The sequence below is a fragment of the Platichthys flesus genome, chromosome 15 (assembly GCF_949316205.1).
Source record: "Platichthys flesus chromosome 15, fPlaFle2.1, whole genome shotgun sequence".
Lineage (NCBI taxonomy): Eukaryota > Metazoa > Chordata > Actinopteri > Pleuronectiformes > Pleuronectidae > Platichthys > Platichthys flesus.
Window position 1 is genome coordinate 17826509 of NC_084959.1, and position 20862 is coordinate 17847370.

The 20862-nt window shown below is 43.3% G+C and overlaps 1 protein-coding gene across 3 annotated transcripts in view; it reads right to left on the reverse strand.

Annotated features, from left to right (window-relative positions):
* The window catches only part of LOC133969589 (E3 ubiquitin-protein ligase RNF43), a 79712-nt gene that overhangs the window by 25142 nt on the left and 33708 nt on the right, over positions 1-20862 (reverse strand). For all 3 annotated transcript variants that reach the window (XR_009924223.1, XM_062406167.1, XM_062406170.1), the window contains exon 2: positions 3819-3932. Coding sequence is in view for 2 of the 3 variants with exons in the window: in XM_062406167.1 (XP_062262151.1) it covers positions 3819-3932 (114 nt within the window). In the remaining variant the exon portion in view is untranslated. The remainder of the gene's footprint in view (positions 1-3818; positions 3933-20862) is intronic.

The following is a 20862-nucleotide window of genomic DNA, read 5'->3' on the forward strand; positions in this document are numbered from 1 at the left end:
ATCAGACTTGAGAGGACAAAAACATTGTCATGAGGGCCTTGATTTATTCCTCCCCGGATGGGCTTCCCTTGTTTTCAAGCACTTCCCATAGCCGGGACTATATTCTTTCTGGCCTAAGAGTCTAGGCCAAAGTGGATGACAGATTTCACCGCAGTTGGACTCGTTTTTAAGAGTTGTACTGGACAAAGTAGATATTTTTCGTCCTTTACTTAGTCATTCTGCAGTCACAGATGGAAGCTTTCATATTTGCTGTTTTAATATGCACGTCTGTTTCCTCAGGAGAAAACAGATTTTATTATGAATCACAGGACTCATGAATATAGTGCACTACACATTACTGCTTGGTTTTATCACGACTGTGGACCTTTGCTAATCTGTTTTTATTGTTACATTATTCCATACTGTGCATCAACCTTTCTTTTCCCTTTGTGTTAATCTTTCATGAGCTCATTATTACAATTTCAATTAAATGCAATTAAGTGCATATATATACTCAAGTGTATATATATTTATACTTATAATAAGCATAAGTGTGACTCTGTGGCATTGTAGATGCTGTACTTTGAGCTTCATGCTAACCAAGCTCACAATGACAACGCTAGTATGATTATGTTAAGAGGGCATAATGTTTCTCAGTTTCACCATCACCGAACTTATTATAATTATTATTATACTAAATCCTATGATCTTCTATAAAAAATATTGCACATTATACTATATCCTCTGATCTTCTATAAAAAATATTGCACAAGACAGAATGATCCACATATAGAAATTAAACTTGATCTAAAGAGATTTAAAGCTTCAGGCTGTTTGGCACAATATTAACTACATGAATGTATCTTTAGTATTAGATGTATGCTGCCAATCATGTTGTTTAAGAGCATATCATTCTAAGGTATCATATTTAGTTTGTCAAGCACGTTGTAAAATGACAATACAAATACTAGACGGTGTTGTTGCATTTCCATCCCTGTGACTGATGCTGTCTTTGAACGCCAAGTTTGCCTCCTCACAAAGTGGCCAACAGGTAGATTTAGGAGATTTGATGTATTGTGATCCAATGACATATATGCACAAACGTGGGCGTGTACACATGATAAGCCCAGTTAAAGAAGCAGGATTAATGCACAATCAGGCCCAAACCCCCTTTTTTTATCCGAGGAGCAGAATCAATAAGCGAGGCCCTCTGTGAGAGTCAACAAGTTCAGACATGGGCCAAAACTTCCATGACTGTAAAAGAGCTGTTTCCACAAAACCATGTATTCTTCATAGGTTGGTGCAGTTTCACAGAACTGCAGTGTGAGTGGCAGAGAATCAAGAAGCAGAGATTATTAAGTCGGAGGTAAATAAGCTCCTGGCAGTGCAGTGATTCTGTTTCTCGTCGAGTCATGTGTCGCTCTGTGACTTAGCTTGAAAGCATTTTCCAGGGCTTCGGTGTAAACAGAAAAAAACTGGCCGACCGGCAGGCTGGTGGAAAGCGGACGGATAACGTGAAAAACATGCTGGCAGAGAAAGCTTGTGGCCTCTGCTTGTGTTGTGTTGTGTAATGATGCAAAACCACTGGAGCAGAGGAGGGTTTAGATTCATGCATTTGCATAGAGAAAGATGTATCTGAAGCAAAGATCGGTCGGCGGAAACAGTATGAAGTCTTGGTACTTTTTGGATTCTTCTGATTTGAAATGTTTAATACCTACAGTTTGTGTAAAAGTTAACTAGATTAAGCAAACTAACAGCAACTTTTGCTGCATAGTTATTTGCTGACTTTTTGCTGTCAACTAACCTGTTACTTACAGGCTAGCCTACTTTATTGATAGGGCCTAACCCTAACCCTAACCCTAACCCTAACCCTTTCTGAAGATAATGACCCCCAAATTGCCCTAATGACTGGGCCTAGAGGGGGTTTGCATGGTGTTATAGAAAAAGTGTTATATTAATTAAAGTTTATCAAGGCACTGTGTGAATGTGGTTCCATCCATTATCAATTCCATTTATCCTTTTGAGAGTCGGCGGGGAGCTGGAACCAATCTTGGCTGACAATGGGCGAGAGGCAGGGTACATCCGGGACATCCAGTCCATCACAGGGCCTGGATCTGTGTGTGTGTGAATGTGTGAACGTGACTTGTACTTTAAAGCGCTTTGAGTGGTTGATAAGACTGTAAAATATCTATATGAATACAGGGGGCGATGCTTACAGGCCTCACCCACCATTTTAATTTGAGGGTATCTGGAGAATGTTTTCCTCCTAATTTGTCCAACTTCCCAGTATGTTCAGAGATGCTGTGAGACACATCCAGTCAAACCAAGAGCAGCAGAGAGATGTGCCAGATCACTGCCAATCAGCAGAGGAATCTCCCCGCGCTGCCGGGGGTAGGAACCTCCGCAATCCCAAAATTCAAACAAAGGACAACAAAGAAATCTTATCCTTGATGGTACTGCGTTTTTGCTTTGTTTGGTTTACAGCCTATTCTGAGTATGTGCGGTGCAACACGAACCCTCTGTGGCCGTCAGGGTATCTATAGATCAGAGGGGCGGGCATCTACAGTCAGGCTAAACTGTAAACAAGTCCCATTGAGAGAGAGCGAGGCCGACCCACGCACCGCACATCCCAAAGCATCTGATTCATCGCCTTCAAACGGCCAAGAGAAAACTCCTCAACAGCTGCATGATGAATCCCCAATAAATCCACTACAACCCGAAGCTTTGAATCTCACTGAGGAAGCAGGGATGCAGGTGGCTGGAGCGGAGTTTATTGCAACACATACTTTCCAGGCAACCAAAACAACAAGAAGGATGCCCCCCCCCCCCCTCGCTCCCTCTTCTTCCTCCCTCCTTCACTTCTGATTTCAAAGAGGATCTGCAGGGAGGGAGAAAGCACTCGGAAGCAGCAGCCTTTTGTCTGCACGTTCTTTTGCATGAGGGAGAGCCCGTGTTTTGTTTACGGGACAACACAGTGTTGCCATTAAGGCTTTAATCAAAACTGTTTTCTAGAGCCGGCCCTGAATGACACCCCTCTCTCCACCCGGTCGGCTACCACTGAGGGAGAGCGAGCGACAGGAGGAGGAAGAAAGGAGCTGGGAAGTGTGGGAATGTCTCTACATCGTCGCCACGGCGGGAAGCTCCTAAACATGACTTTAAATTAGGGGAAAAGAAAACACAGGCTAAAAAAAGGCAGTCGCCTAACTGTACTCCTGCCTGCTAATTTGTCACCACTTGAAAAAACAGGGAAAAAATAGCAACAGTTTTAAATCATACTGCTTTAAAGTTAGGATTTGCCAGTCTGTGTGTATGGTATAAAACTTAAACATAACATCAACTCTGTTGCACTTATACATACATCTAAACCATTGTGGGTGGAATCTATGGAGCTCTGTCTGCGCTCATATTAGAGGGGAGCAGAGACGGAGAGCACCAAGTGTCTGGTTCTGGCTGGCTGGCTGGCTGGGCTCGGACCAGTGACAGCTGCTGCTTGAAAGCCTCACATCCACAGCCAGGGCTCACTGCCACTTGCTACATAGCAGTGCTGAGCTAAGCCCGTCCCCTCCTGTCCAAGCCCTCACTCTGAAAGATCAGTGTCCCGAACAAAACATTAGACTCTTGCCAAATAATTCCCTCTAAAAAACATCTTGTCTTTAATGTCCGAATCCAAGAGCGGAAGGGAAACTTCGGTAGAAAGACAAGATGGCGAGATGGTTTATCTGTCTGCTAACGTGTCTGAGATGGGACGGGTTCATGGAGGGGGACGTCTCTCAGAGTTTTAATTGGGGAGTAATGCGTGAAACACTCAAAGCCACGTGTGTAAGTGAGTGTGTGTTTACCTTATCGAGCAGCGGAAGGCAGCGGGGTACCCTGTGCTCCAGCTTGACAATGGTGATGAAGTCACCCTCTTGCCGTTCATCCTCGCTTGTGTTGCACAATGACAAAGGGTGATACTGCAAAGGAAGTGAAGGAGAGAGAGAAAAAGGTTATGAGAGGAAAATTGGACAATGTAAAGCTACTAAAATGAGTCATGTGGGTGCGTTTTTCTGTCCACAGTTTTAGGTGTATGGCGGTCAAGAGAAGCCTGAATGCCAAGGTACACAAACAGCACATCTGCAACTCCTTCCATCTCAGCACACTGACATTGCTCTGCTGAGCCAATCCAACATGTTTGATTTATGTATAATCTTAAAAATACTGAGACATTCTAGGGATTTGCTTTTTTTAAGACAATGCCAGCAATAAAAAGTTACACAAAAGCTTATTTTTTCAATGATAATAATCTAAAACAGCTGAACACAGTGATAGATCCTCCTAAGACCAAGAGACAGGAAAGAACAGAAAAAACAGCTGCTATTTTTAACATCACTTAAAGGAGGTAAAGAACATTTTTAGATGTAGAAAGGAATAAAGATATTGTTCTCTGCTGAAAGGAGATTGAAACTGCAAACCAATGATGAGAACCATATCACACTGACATCTATCCATTCAGTACATTTTAAATCGATTTGTACCCAAAACACCACATGAAACCTGCAGTCTGTGACCGTACACATATCAAAGATTGGACCAAAACCAAGAATTAAAAGAATGTTTGAGACAACCATTCTAAAGACAGTCTAGACAGTGTATCCAAATCTGGTTTTCATGCCATCAGAACACAACAGTTGCACTTGATAGAAGCTTTTATGTGTCCAATTAAGGCGTTTCCTTCCCAGTTAAAATCAAGAGGAAAATTTTGGCACCCAACGTAATCAATTACATGGATGGTGATGTTCTCTCCCACTCAAAGCCTCGAGGACTGAAAGAATGGGAGGTGGTTTTTTTGGGAGGAACATTTGATCCCCTCTGAAAGACAGGAAATTCGGAGCTGCTGAAAGGCTGCATTTAAGAGCTCAAGGGATAGCGGTGGTGTTTCCAAGTCACAGGCAAGCTGTCACGGGTACGAGGGGTTGCACGGGAGTCGAGGAGGAAGCGAGGGGCTCCGGAGACACCCCCTGTGCTTCGCTAATTTGCTCACATGACATCAGTGCGAGCAACTGCCAGTACACCAATACTCCTGGATGACTCCTCTCATTGCTGCTCACAGATTTGCCCTGCTGCACCCTATTCTCTCTGCGCTCACCCACACACCAGCGGAGCGGTCCCACCCTGCCCTGCCCTGTCCTATGTAGGCCCGTTCTGGCCCGGCTCAGCCCCGTTGGGCCTCTTCATGTGGCTGTGGGCTGACTTCGTGGGGCTCCCCCTCATCTCACCCAGCGGAAATCCCTAAATTAAAAAGACCCAAGGGTGACATCAACAGCTGGCACGCCGGGGCCTGGGGAATTGACGTAATGTGCTGAAAAGGGCTGTTGCATGTCTGTCAGAAGAGGAGAGGAGGAAGAAGAGGACTGTGGGGGACCAGGGTGGGGGGGGACATAAAAGCCAACATTAGATGTGGGGTCAGTAGGAGGGAAGCACATTGTCCAGGGACTGTGCAGGGAAGGCGACTCACAAACCACTTAAAATTAATGTGACAATTTAACCCAATGCTAATGATGAATCTTATTGAAAAAGCAGGTTACCAAATATATTAATGAGCTATATATCAATCATTTCCTACTAGCACTAGTTGTATCCCAGGGGGTAGAGTTTCTCAGCTGATTTTAAATGCATGCTATTTATGAATGATCGTAAATATATCCCAATATTTATGTCATAGTGCCCAAACTGTGCCAGATCACTAAGGCAAAATGCAAGTTGAAATTTGAGATATTATCTGTTGAGGTATAATTAAATATTTAATAAAAAATAAGTGCAAATTTTGTTAATACATGAAGCCAACCTGCAGTAATTTAACACTAAATACCATTTTCTGTGCTGTATACAGCAAAACAGTCTCACCTCCACAATTAATTGTCTCTCCACGGCTGGGGCCAGGGACGCTCACAGTGACTGACTGATTTGCTTGACAAGGATTTACAGCAGTCAAACATGGAGCATCACTTTGCCTTTGAATGTGTCCTGTGCGTAACCAGGTATTTTAATCTGTTTCTTCCATATGCCCGAGCCTGTTTGCCTGTGTTTTCTTTTAGTTTTTTGTTTGTTTGTTTTGGCCTGGCTGCAAAACAGTTTACCTTTAGGCATTTTGTTTGACTCGATTTTGAGGTAACTACTAGCTAACTGCAGGCTATGTTACATCTTGTCAAGGCCAGAGTAATATTAACCATCGTAAGATGGGGATGTTCATGTTGCAATCAGAGCAACTATTTCAGTACACAGCTCAGGCACGAGATTCTGTGTTGTGATTTGGCCCAGTAGTTACTGGCCATGTAGGAAGCGATGCCTGACTGGCATTGATTTTGCTTCCCAGCCCTAGAAGGGATGTGCGGGTACATCAGACAAAAAAAGCTCTGTGCCACTGCAGGGTCATATAGACTAAGGGGCTAAAACATCTTGGAATCAAATCTAAATACCTCCCTCTTACAAAGGGGAAGGTGAAATGGAAAAAAACTTGGTTCAGGATTGTGGCCTTAGTAAAGGCTTTGTGAATTACAGCCCCGATGCAAGAGGGAAGGCAGGCAGTGATGCAGCATGAGCCCCTGGACTGGGCTCCATGCTGCTCTGCCAGCGGCCTCTACCAGTCTTCATTTACTAGGCCCAAATTAGAGGACTAGAGTTGAGCTTGGCCCCTTAATTTAGAAAAAAATATCCTTTTGAATGACGCGTTTTCACTGATGCTATGACCTCTGCTCTTTTTCGCTGTAGCTTTGTGGGAAATGTTGGGAAAGAGCTACACTCAGCGAGAGGAATCAGGTTTTAAAACACTTATTTTTCAGGCTTACTTGATTGTGCGTGGATCTTTGTTGTGACATTAAACATGTTGATGCACCGGGCTGTACAATCATAGCTAATAAAGCAGATAATAATCCCAAAGCTGAGCCAAGCGGGCTCTGAAGGAGCGACTGAGTTCAGTTTCTTCTGGCTTTCTGAGGCACAGCGTCAATGTTTTGCATCGTTGACAAGACTCAGCCTTATCTTCTATTTTAGATATGCCCTCACCACTCACAATCAGATGGCTGTGAACGCTCTCTCTGTGTGCCACCACTGGTGCCATCTATCACTTAGAGACTCGCTGCCGCTGGACTATAAATGGCAGCTACAACAGACTGAAACTTCTTCATTTGGTTTTTGTATGGCCCTGAGAAAAAGGGGCCTGGGAAACCAAATCACTGAGTCTCCATTTCACAGGGACTAGTAACCACAGGGCACGCAAACAGTTCCCCACAGACTGTTAACAATGCTAACTCCTCCGTTCCTCCTCCTCATCTGTCTAGATCTGTTGCAAAACTGACGGGGACATGTCCCTCGGTTTCTTTGTAGCCACGATTAAAGGCATTCCTTTCCAGCTCAATCAAAGACAACCCCAAAAAATATTCCAAGGCAAGAATCTAACAGCCTCAAAAACAAATACATGGACAGAAAAAGGGGAAAATAAATAGTAGCTGCGGTGAGAAGTCAATAATATTTTTTTCACTTCGCTTAGCCCTGCAGATCTTCTTTTTTCATCTGCCAATAATCAGCAAGAGAGTTTTCTAGTTCATCTGTTGCCAGCAGGGAACCAGGCCCAGGCAGTTATGTCAGTGTGTTAGAAGGGGGGGGGGCACAAAAAGAGCTTGCACCTCTCATCAAGCTCCACCACTCAAATACCAGCCATTCAGGAAGGTCAGGAAGGCTTCAGAGGAGCTGTTGGCTGCAAATGCAACATTATCATAAAGAAGCAGATTGGTTAAGGAGGGGATGAAAGAAATATTTCAGTATGTGATTATTCTATCATACAATATAAATCAAGACTTCGAGTCACAAGAGCAAAAGGATTCTTAAATGGAGCTCTGCCCTAAGGCCTGGAACGCCTGCCAGGTTAGTACACATCAGGGGAAGGATTGAATCAACCCCCCCCCCCCCAACACACACACGTGAACTCACACAAATGCACATACTATCTGTTGCCTGCGTTCATGATTTACTGAGTGACTCAGCCTCCCACGTCTGGACTCTATATCTAATGAAATCTCTTTGTCTCACTCGGTCTTTTGAAACCCCACCATTAAAGACGCACCTGCTCAGTACACTGCACAGGTACACACACACACACACACTTATATTCTGCTTAAAAAGTAGCGTGAGAAAAGGGCCCTGCATTAGTTTTATGAAAGCTCACCAAAAATTGCTCTAATTGTGCTGTATAATTAGACTAGAACATTCCCGAATGTAAAATCCAATATTGTGAAATTGTTTTGATTCTCTCTCAAACACGCATACTGAAGCTTCCAATAACGCAACACAAGTTCTGTCCTTCTCACGATGTGTTGTCCCTGAAGGTGTGAATCAAAGCCTTTTTCTTTTTCAACTTGGCAACAAACTCTAAAACGGTAGCAAAAGTTTTTTTTTTCTAAGTGCCGGAAAAGCGGTTGCCAACAAGACTGCATGTAATAGATAAAATGGATTGGAATCTGGTTGCCCAGGTAACTGAGCACTACTTACTGCGGATCCCTCCTGAGACTTGGCCAATGTGTGCGTGATTGTTACGGGATGAGGGGGCCTGAGGTGAAAGGACACGTTGAGGTACTGACCCCTTGCAAACATCAGGTAGTGTGTCTTCCAGTGTATGAGAGTTTGTGTAAAGAAGGCAGGTTAATGAGTGAGAGCGCCGCTATGTATTGTTGCTAGAGGCGCTTGAGCATGTGCTTGCATGTGGACATAATATGTATGTGCATGATGAGACTGAATCTGACGATATATTGGAGCAAAGAGTCCCTCTGTGGTCCTGCAGGGTACGGGAGTGTGTCTCTTGATCTCAGCAGTCACTTCAAGGGGGGCGCTCAAAGCCAAGGCACCAGGCCTTTTCTCAAATATCATATCCGCTCTTGGACCATTATTCAAGCAACGCTGGTTTCTACATACACATTGAGGTCCAGCTCTCTTTGCCACAGATGACACAGATACACACTCCTCATACCACACTCCTCAATCAAACAGGCCCTGTATATCAAGACCCTACACTAAGTAGATTTACATGAAAGGCTGCTATAGTGATGCCGGACTGCCCCGGTGCCAAGGGAGTGGAGTAGAGGGTTTCTCTCTGTTGGAGCATCTGGAAAAGTCGACTCTGAGGCCATCACCTTCTCTCTTTGCAAATGCAAAAGAACAGGACGCATTACTGCTTTAGTCCTGTCAAAACAAAAGGCGTGTCATCTTTCCCCCAGCTTTATTGACAGTGTCAGCCCCATATCCAGTAACGGTTACCACAGAGAATGACTTGAGGGAAACGTGATCCTATAATGAGGCCCAAATAATTACCACCAGCCCCAAATTTGCCCGGGTGCTTTCTTTAAGTAGCAGTGCCCCCCCCCCCCCCCCCCCCAACTCCTGGGTCGTCAGACTGTCTCTGTTCTATAAAAGGGATTAGATGTAGAAGAAAGAACCTGGAGAGGGAAGAGGAGTTGTTCTTCAAGAAAGGGAAATGAGGAAAGAGCTAAGTACTTATATTGGTGGAATACCAGATGAGGAAATATATTTCACATTTTTATTGATGCAGCATACTGTACATCAGCAGGCCACAGCATTAATAATAATTATGGGTTTTAAAGTTGCGGCTGATGGCTCTATTACTGCAGACCATTGATGCATGGCATCTTACATTTACTCCAATTCATCTGTTGCAAGTTTTTCTTTGCCCTCCTCACTTGCTTTATCCCTTGTTTCTAGAAGACATGTTAACTCAAAGCTCTTGGCACAATCACATCCCGTCTGTGGGAGGATTTATATTTATCTTAAAATATTGCCCTTCATATTCATTACATTACATATCATTTAGCTGACGCTTTTATTCAAAGCAATGTACGATAAGTGGATTCAACCGTGCTACATGTAATATAACTCTGAAAATGCATTTTATTTAAACACCATAGTTGACGATGGTTATACATCGTCTTCTTAACCAAGGTGTAGTTTGAAGATATGTGTCTTTAGCCTGCGTCATAAGATGTGTAGACTTTCTGCTGTCCTGATGCCAATGGGGAGCTTGTTCCACCATTTGGCAGCCCAGGACAGCAAACAGTTGTGATTTTGTTCAGTGGCTCGGTGTCCCTTCCAGTGAGGGAGCAATAAGCTGATTGGCCGATGTAGAGCTGAGTGGACGGGCCGGGGGGTAAGGATTAACCATGTGTCCTGGATGTAGACTGGACCCGATCCGTTCACAGCACGTGCAAGTACTAGTCTTGAAGCGGATGAGGCCAGCCACTGGTAACCAGTGAGGGGAGTGGAGGAGCTGTTTAGCGTGAGTGAACTTAGGTTGGTTAAAGACCAGTCGAGCTGCTGCATTCTGGAAGAACTGCAGAGGTGGGATGGCACTAGCAGGCAGACCAGCCAGGAGGGAGTTGTAGTAGTCTAGGCGTGAGATGACCAGAACCTTGACCATAATCTGCGTTGCCTTCTGAGTGAGAACTGGATGTATTCTCCTGATGTTGTGCAGCATGCATCTACACGAGCGGGTGGTTAGGGTTGTTATTCTCCACAACACAAGTACTACAAGTCCCAACAATGCACTCAAACATCCTGTGTTGTCAAAACTGTAAATCGTTTGCATTTACGCTACTTCTGACAAGCTCATCAGCAGCCCAGATTACTTCCATCAAGACAGTTATGAACTAGCTAGCTTGTTACAAATCCAGCCAAAAGTGATGCTCCAAGTGAAAAAAAAGTGCTTTTAACAAATTTTCTCTACCTTAGTGCCTTACAAACACACACACACACACACACACACACACACACACACACACACACACAACAACAAGGCCACTCCATCAGCCTCAGGCCAGTGCTACACTATACATTTCAAAGCTCTGAGTTAAACATAAACACAGCACTTCCCTGTCATAACAAGTCAGTGGCTTGGTAACCCAGCAGTTTGTTAGTATTGCAGTGATCCTTCTTCCCCCTAGACACGGGGGCCACATCCACACGTCCTCCAGGCTTCCTCCGGCCTGTCCTCGGCCCGCAGGACGACTCACATATTCTCTCAGGTTCCACACCATCAGTTAGAGAGAAAACCTACACTTTTCTATGTGCCTAATTACTTAAGGTTGGGAACATAAGGGTCTGCCGCATGGAAAGAGATTAGCCATGGGAATGTTGAAAGACTTTTACGGATGGGAACTCCAAATTATAGAACGGGAGACAAAGAGAAACAAAAGAGAGACAAAGGAGAAATGTGATGTGCACAGAAGGGACGAGCCCGGTGCCATAAGGTCATACGGTCTGTGCCCTATACTGTGCACAGTGAGTTACTTAATGGATCTTCTTCATTTAAAGCCACCCTTTCTGATCTGGAGTATAAAGATTAAGACTAATTTCAGAGACGCTGAAACAGAGAAACACAAAAAAAGTCATGTCTCCTCCAAATCTATTACCTATGCCAAGGAGGTTGTGTTTTCACCGCTGTCTGATTGTTTGTAATTGGCTGATTTGTAAGCAAGTTTAAGCACAAGCTACTGTGCGCATTTCTAGGAGACTTGGATGAACTCCTCAAATTTCAATGCTGATCTAGATTTTCTTTCAAGTGGTGGAACCTAATTAAAAATAGCAGGAATTTTTTTGGAGTGATATATTTAAGAGTGAGCACAATTTGGTACAGCTCAATTGTATTTAAGGGGACTGCTGGTCCTTGATGGTGTTGTGTGCGCCATTCTAGTTCATTATCAATTTGATGTGCTTTACATAATAAACATAATTAATACCTGCTTTCATCTCTGATTGGCTGTAATGAGGAGCAAAACGTGCTTTGAGCTATCTGCTAACATCATGTTAAATACAAATAATAATGTTATCATGCAGATGCTTGACTCTTTTTTCTACTGTAATCTTGGTCACGATAAACATTAACTAGTTAGCATGCTAATTGAGGGGTCATTTGTTTTGTGGGTATTCTTTGATCACATGATGATCTTGCTCGAGGAAAGGTACCAAGTCATCAGGATTCATCACCTGGCAACATGTACAAATGTATATGATGCGATATTTCAGTCCAGACCAGTGGTGCACGAACAGACCAATTACAACCATGCTGCTACAATGGCTGAAAACATATATGACCTACCCCAAACAGGACTCATTTACACAGACGCAAACTGATGCTGTCACTGATCAAAATAAAACTTCAGCATAGGACTGAAAAGTCATACTGCACAGACAGTGAGGGGCACCAGCAGAGAGTTTTTCTTTAACAAGAGAAGACAGGTGCCTTTTTAACATGCTTGCACATAAAATAAGCTGCTGGGGGGGGGGTTAGGACCCCCTCTTTTATTTGCAAATGCAATGTCCCCCCTGGAACCCACCAACATGTCTCTTTTGTAGCTTTTGTAGTCCTTGAAAAAAGAGGCATTATTCATGTTCATGCAGCTCTGTGTGAAAACAAGAACAGAGTGAAACCCCTTGTAACTAAACAGCTGCAATGAACAGAGAGCACAGATGCGTTTGAACAACGCTTTTTTATTGTCATATTTCTCTATACTGGCGCCAGAGCATCACCACAAATTGTTTCACTAACAAGTAGAATACATTTTATGTGTTATTTTAATTTGAATGTACTCTTTCTGATTTATTCACTGGCACTTTATATTCATTTTGTGGAATCATTTTTATCATATTTGAAATATAAATCCTGGCATGTGGCTCTGTACTGTCTGTCATATATAATACTGTTTTTCATCTTGTCTACAAATTGTGTTTCACCTGTTGGTTGCAGCACACAATTAAAAATAAATCACTCCAAATGGCTTCAGAGAAACATAAAGCTCAGTCACTGAGAAAGAGTTCAGGTATATGCCATAAATCATTTTCCTGAAATGCCCTCCGAGGCATCCCCATCCTCCCATCTGCACTGAGCAAATGACAGACAAAAACTGACTTAACCAACCGACTTCCTCTTTTTTCCCCTTCATGCTTGATTCTTTTAACATCTGTCCCTATGTGTGTATACTTTGAAAATGATTTCAATACCAAACAAGTCATGTTGTAGCTTGCTCAGCCTTGAATCAAGTTTTTGTGCAAGGGGGATATTCGTCATTAAATAAATCAGCTTACTCAACTGTGTTTAGAAAATAAACACCCACCCAGTGTCGGACATTAATCATTTAAATGTTTCGGGGGGGGGGGGGGATCTCAGAGCTAAAATAACATGCTTTCCAAGTGTGTATCTGTTTAATCAGATCAAGTTGTAATTGTGTGAGCCATATTCACCTATCACAATTTCCTTCATAGGGTTTAACAATCTGTACGAGGTGTGACATACTCGGTCCTTAACCCTCGACTCAGGAGGGAGCAAGGCAGGAACAACTATCTAAGGCAGTTGTTCCTGCCTTAGATATACTGTCATGGAAGATCTCTAATTAAATCCAGAGGAGAATCCCGTGGACAGAAGCAGAAAAACAGCAAGATATTTCTCCGTGGAAGTCAGCGTCTGCCCCATTCTGCCACTCAATCCCACAGGGAATCCCATAATCACCTGTGGCCGATGTCGGAGAAATGTAGTCAGAAAGGCAAAGAGAGAGTAAACACAACAGCTAAATTAAGGGCTTTTATGTGTTATTTGTAATCTTTGCAAATGTTTATGTGACCTTATTGCCCGGGCACAGACAAATGCGGCAACCTTAGCAACCTCACCAGTAAACATTCCCGAAAACATCAGCGGGGAGCTCGTCTGATGTGGCCGCTGACTGCTTGCGACACACCTTGTAATTGGCAACATAATTGTTTTCGTTTTCTTTGCTATATTTCACTCTGGCTCGGAGGCAGCAATAGCAGCAGCCTGATTTGTGGTCAGGGAACGCCGGGAGAGCTTTCAAGAGTTGGACTGACAGTTGTGCATCTGGATATCTACCCGAGTCCATCAATAGACTGCAGGGAGGAAAAGAACATTAGAGAGGAGGAAGACTGGGAGGCATCTCCTGCCCCCCTGCGGTGCTGAGTTGCAAGGATCCTTCCCTCCTCCTCCTCCTCCTTTCCCCTCCTTTTCCCTGAAGTTGCCCTGCATGCAGTGTCCCTGTGTTGTTTTAACGGTCGCACTGAGTGTACAGTTGTGTGTACAGAAGCATGTATGTACCATAGGGGCAGGGGTGGAGGGTGGGGCTGTGGAGTAAATGTTAGTGGGCACAAAGCCAGCAGCACGGAGCTCCTTGTGGAATGCTGTGGAAAAATGAGACAGAGGAATGCAGACTCCACAGAGCAGTGTAAACAGGCCGGGCTGAGAGAATGCTGCCATGCCGCTTTGAAGTCGCTTCATCTCCCTAAAACACACACACACACACACGCGCGCACACGCACACACTCCCACACAACCTACTGTGCTTGCTTTGTGATTAACAAAGACAGAATGATTTTGAAAATAGTGCACAATAAGTTCAGCTTGGTTTAGGTGGTGACATGAATGCGACCTCAGCATGTGCAGTACATGTGCATAGCCCCAGCTTCATGTCTGCCAGGCCTGAACACATCACACTATTTATTACTAGAACACAGATGTACACGATTCAACACATGAGCGCATTTATGCACACACGCAGATGCCTGTGTAGTCACATACAGAACACACACACACACAAACATATACAGGAGCTCACACCTGCTCTCCCTCTGCAAGCTCTACACTTCCAGCCCTGATGACGACAGAGAATTTTATGAGGCGAGTCCGCCTCCTCGCTCCTCAGACTCTCCCTCCCTCCTTTCCTCCAGTCCCATCCACTCCTCCTCGTCCTGCTTCAATATGGCCTTTCAACATCTTTGTTGAGCATGTGGCAGTGATATCAGGCTAAGAATGCCTCCAATGTAGACAGTAGACACACAGGCACCGGAGCCTCTACCTCTGCGTCTGAGCCAGCAGGCTGAGGAATCCACTCAAGTGGGCAGGTAAACACTGCTGCCCTTTGGAACGTCACTCTCCCTTACTACCCGTGTGGGTGAGAGCGTTTCACTTTAGACGTGACCAAAGCTTTATTTCAAAACTACTTTCGATTTGGTTGGTGATTGAAAAAAGGAAGAAAAAAAAAGAAAGAATGTAGATGTAATGAAAAGATAAAAACTATGATTGTATTTGTATTATTCGCTTATATTTGCGTTTGTGTCTTTGACTATCGTTAAAAGCCTTAACCAGAGGTTAAATGAAGGTGTATCACAGCACTGTCTATTGGTATGTTTATCATTTCAAATTAATTAAAATGATGGCTGATTTGTTGCCATCTTTGTTTCTAACCATTATCTATCCAGTGGATGAGAACATTTGAAACCAACACAGTTGCACATATTCACACCTAAATGCTTCCAAGTACAACCTCCGCCTGTAGAGGCAAGTGGAGTTGCTGTAATAATGGTCTAATGCAAAGGTAGAGGTGGTAATGAGGGAGGGGCAAGTGCAGCTTTTTGCTCAGATTTATCCTGCCAATTTGGGAGTTGAACCGGCAACCAAATCAGTGTAAAGTCTAAAATATGTTGATACCTTTCAGCCAAGTTCTGTGTCCCTTTATATGCATCATGATGCATTAGCTTTGCACAAACCAGACTGTTGGTCAAGCAGAGGATGTTTACAGTTGAGGGCTTTGCTTACCATTTGTCATAAAGATGATGGTAACTCACCAGCTGAGTTTACTGAGTCAAACTCACAGTTGCAAACACAAACACACTGCCAATAATTTCCCCCATTTACTGAACTAAGTTCCTCATCAGATAAACCGTACACTGCATTAGATTGAGATTGTATTAATAAATACAAAATAAACGTTGGTTCTACAGTGCCTTTTCAAACCAGAGTTACAAGGAACTTCCTGTGCAGATAGACCAGAAATCATAGGAAATCCAGACCATACTCAGCAATGCAATCATACAAACAAATATATCTAAAAATATTATTATATGAAATAAAAAATGTAAAACTATAAAAGTGCCAGTACAGTACGAGTTTTTAAGCAGGTTTTAAACAGAGGCACTGATTCTGCTAATCTGATTTGGGGTTTGTTCCACAGTGTTGGAGCTAAAAACATAATCCCCTTTGTTTTAAGGATCGTGGAAAATCTGTTGTTGATCAGGAGACAGTGTTGTTCAGCTACAGGACAGGAGTGATATGTTTTCTATTTTAATTAAATCAAGTGATGAAGCATGTGAAGTTCATATCCTGTACCAAGAAGTTCAGGTTAGTCTCACACGAAGAATGAGGATCCTCCTGCAATCAAACAAATAAATGGTAATCTTCCGATTGTCACGTTTTTTCATTTGTGGAACAAACTCAAGACAAATTCCAACGAATAAATCTTTATATATGATCTGTGTTTACTGACATGTTAATAGGATCGGCTGCAGCTCAAGCTGTGGTGAGTTTTAAGAATGCCCTCTGCTGGACCACAGGGCGAGCTGCTTCAGATGAAATCATGCAATCTGACCAGGTCCTTACAGTTCAGAATATTGTTTTCTTATGTTTGAACGAATGTTTGAATTTTTGATAAAAATACGGCAGCCTTTGTAAACACATGACAAACAGTGCTTATGTTCAGAGACAGATACAGCAGCACACACTCAACCCCACAACCACGCAACACTCAACACATCTATATAAACAGTCATAAAAGTCGCTATAGTGTATATACACATAAATCACTTGTCCTACTTGGAAACAGTGTGTATACAGTACAAACACAGACACTAACAAAGTAAAGCTGAGCCGTGGCTGCTGCAGCTGCAGGATTTCTTTTTCACAGAGCCATGCCACCTTAGTAGTAAGAGCCTGAAGGTGTTTGAACATCAGCGGCTGTCCCGGGCCCGATGAATGAACTCTGAGCATTCACCTACTGTACTTCTGTCTCTGCGACAGTGTAAAAGAAACTATTTAGATAGAGCAACATGCAAGACATGCTAAAAATGGCTCAAAACAAAACGGCTATTATTTAGACATCGTCCTCAATAAATTATATTTGGTGCATAATTACAGAAGGGGAAGTGAATGTTAAGCGTAGTGAGCCTCAAACAACAAAACACAAGACGTCCTTGTACCGCAGCTACTTCCTACTTTAAAGAGCACTCTTCCACTCTATGCTATGTATTCTGCGGGATAAAAGGTAGGAGAGCCCGAAACAGAGCGTGGCCTGTCCTCACCGCTGCGCTGTCATATCATAGGGAAGCTTTTAAATTGATACTTCTGCTGCCTGGCAGGGTTGGTCGGCTAGTGTTTTCTGGTAGCCGCTAGATAAATCTCTTTAGCAGGGAGAGTCAAGTCTGTGATTCAGGGGCCAGCCGACGCCACAAGTAGGCACTGCGCCGCAACTCCGAGACCTCGGTCAGGTGGCTAAGGTGCATGAAACCCCAGCATTAGTTCATCTACCTCAGCCCACTCTCCTCCTCCTAACCTGGAAGCTCTGGGAGCCTGCAGACAAAACATTCCTGTTTTTCTGCAGATTCTTGGCAGCAGCAGAGAAGAAGGCCTCCTGATTCAGTAACAGGAAAACACAGACTGGGCTGGAGTTTAGCGTGCATTTTTTCCTTTTTTACTATCATTGGCGGGAATTCATCGTAAACACAGATTCGGAATCCTCAGTGTTGTGTGCTCTGTAGAGAAGAGAGCGTGTATGTCCCTCACAGAGAGCGTGCGTTCTGCAGACTTTTAGCCTTTGGCAAATGATTAAACCAGTCTGGGGTCTGTTACACTGAGCATGATATTGTTGTCTGGATGTTACAGAGCAGCATAACGTGAGCTCACAACTCACAACACATTATGTTTCATCTATTTATTAATGAAATTATGAAAATACTTCAAGTTTTTTTCTAAATTGTCTTATTGCAAAATGTGATGCAAAAATTTTGGGACTACATTTCAAGAACTGCTGAAAAATGTTAACGTTAAGAAGAAGTTTCATAAACTATTGGGTTTAAGAGCTGCTACCCATATTTTGACAAGGAGGATATAGAGGAGAATGTGGCATTAAAAAATGAAAAATCTATAGCATGAGAGCAGAAATATAGTTATTTTGATTATTAATTCACAGTTTTCAGGCTTTTAGTCAGACACAATAGATGTTTATCTGCAGCTTTTTAATAATAACCAAAATCATTCAGACAAACAAATATAACAGCTGTGGCCTTAAGTATGTTTCAGAATTTAGATGCGGCTTAAAAGCACTGGCAGAATGGGAGACTTGTTGGTGAGATGGAACATGTAGGTTATCATGTGTGGGAAAACTGTAAAATACTTTATATAAGATTATCTGCAATTAGAGCTGTCAATGACAAAGCTGATAACTGTACAATGAATCATCTTTGCATCAGTGAATCATCCTTATATCATAATCTTTCAATTTCCTGTTTGAATCCCATTCTAAAACTATGGTTACTATTTGCAGTAACCTTAGGAACCTATCTTAAATAAGCTTTATATTTGATTCAGTACATCCTCTCATTGTCAAAAAATGTCAGACCATGGAAAAAAAAATTACGTGGTGAATAATTTTGCCCAGTATCTCTTTTCAAGTCAAACACTCATGAATGACATTCCTTTACAACACAAAGGAAATCAAAATTCCACTGAGGCATTCTGTGGTTATAGCCTACGGCGAGGTCAGGGGGGTCTCTCACACGAACAGGACCCTGCTGAAGGAGACGAGCACATTCACTGAGACAGATTGACTCATCTTTACAATGCAGACCTGGCCGGCCCCGCAACCTGATCTAGTAGCCTTCCAGAGTCACTCAGCAGCCTCACATTGGACCTTTACACTTCCTCTGCTTGGTCTCCTTCCTTTGGCCCCGAGGGCGTTGGGACCATGGGTATCTGTGAGTCTCGGTGATGTGTTTGTGTGTGCACATGATACAAAAGACAGTGACCTCATGTGACATGAAAGGAGACTGGAGAATCCTGTCTCAACTGGAGTCAACTGGAGGGTCCTCAATGCTGACGCTCCTGCAGTTTTCTATTTACTGCCACCGGAGTCAAGTTTTTCTGCCCACGGCACAGAGGAAAAAAACTCTTGTCTGGGTTTTCCTGCATTTTGTCCGATAGACCAGATCATTTAAGCTTTGCCCTAATTGAAGGCTTCAGCTCTACTAAGCAGCGGGCAGGTGATAACAACAATGTGGTAATAACTTTTTACCACCTTTTCCCCCCAGCTTTGGGCCGGTCTGGGGGTTGGTTTGCGGCATTTACTGCCATGTGAGGGGAGGGACTCGGCGCAGAGTGGAACCAGAATTTCCTGATCCATTTTTGTGCTGGAACCTTTGTACACAAGCCAACACATCTCCACGGTCGATTGCACACACACCTGCACCCGAAGGAAATAAGGAGGAGAAAGAGCGAGGGAGAAAAAAGCGGTGGAACTCGACTGTAGACCGCAGTAAATAACCGCATAAAATTAAACTCCTGGCAGGGAAACGATAAAGGCTGAGGGGAAAGCACAGCGTTACCTCACATAGGTCCATTCAAGCTGCGCCGCTATGTGGGTGGGCTGCAAATCAGAACCAGCTTTTTACAGGCCGGTCCCTCAAAGCACGCAGTGCTGTGTGGCAAAGGCCAGCTGCCGCTCTGCCAAACTGCAACGCACTCCAGCTCTCGCCTTGTTAACCACATCACAGCCGAACCGATGGGCGACCATGACCTTTCAGATCACTCATCGCCTCCCAATTGTTACATCCCTCCCATTCCCTTTCACACCTGCTTATCATTGCAGGATAATGGGAAAATAACGGAGCAGTGGGATAAGGGGGCAGTGCATCAACAGCTTAAAACAACCTCCTGTGGGTGTTCAGCTAATGTTGATATGCCTGCTTGTTTTTCTACAAAATATCCTGTACTTTTGTATTGCATTCTTCATTGCAGATATTTATTGGAGTTTCAGAGTCAATAAAAGACAGAAGTTTGGAAATGCTGCTCGCCCCATTTTAGTTTGAAAACTTAGGAACCATGTTTTAGTCTGGATCTGCAGAAACAATGACATTGACACTCACGGCAGCTTGCTGATTGGATCCTTTAGGTTAGCCTTCCCTGATTTGAGTTCCTATCATATGACCCCCTTCCATTAGCCTCGGGTACCAGTCTAAAACACAACATGTGGCCCTTGCCTACAGCTGTTGTGAAGTTTAATACCGCATTTTATACTCCTGTGTAAATGTGCACACGCATGCCTTCCAGCTGTTAACACTGCCATGTGCATTACCAGTGTACGAGAGTGGTCATGTGATATACGTTTTCAGGTGTTAATATGGACTGGGAATAAACTGATAGAGCCAAAACATTTGTGTGGACAGAGATTGTCTTAGTCTAAAAAACACATTTTAAAGCGAAAACGTAGTGGTAATAATGTAGCCCAAGGAGGTGTTCAAAGTGCTTTATGTTTAGTACATACACTCCTGATCAAAATCTTAAGACCAGTTAAAAAATTGCATGAATTTACATTTTGCACTGTTGGATCTTAGGAAAGTTCTACGTAGAGCTTCAAAATGCAAAAAGAAGAAATGGGAACAAGAGACCAAAAGTTGTGAGCAGGCAATTTATTGAAAACAACAATTTAACTAAAATAGGCTGTTCATCAGCTGATCAAAAGTTGAAGACCACAGCCTTTAAAAGCCAAAATCTGTGCAAAAATTTGGATTCCATGTCATTTCCTGTCAAGTAGGGGAGAGCGTGGCCTAGGGGATAGAGCGGGTGCTCTGCAACAAGAAGGTTGCCGGTTCGAATCCCACTCTGTCCCATCTGCATGCCTAAGTGTCCTTGGCAAGATACTGAACCCCTAAATGGCCCCTCAAAAAAAAAAGAAAAAAAAAAAAAAATGTTGAGTGTTCTAAAAAAAAATGTAAGTCGCTTTGGATAAAAAGCGT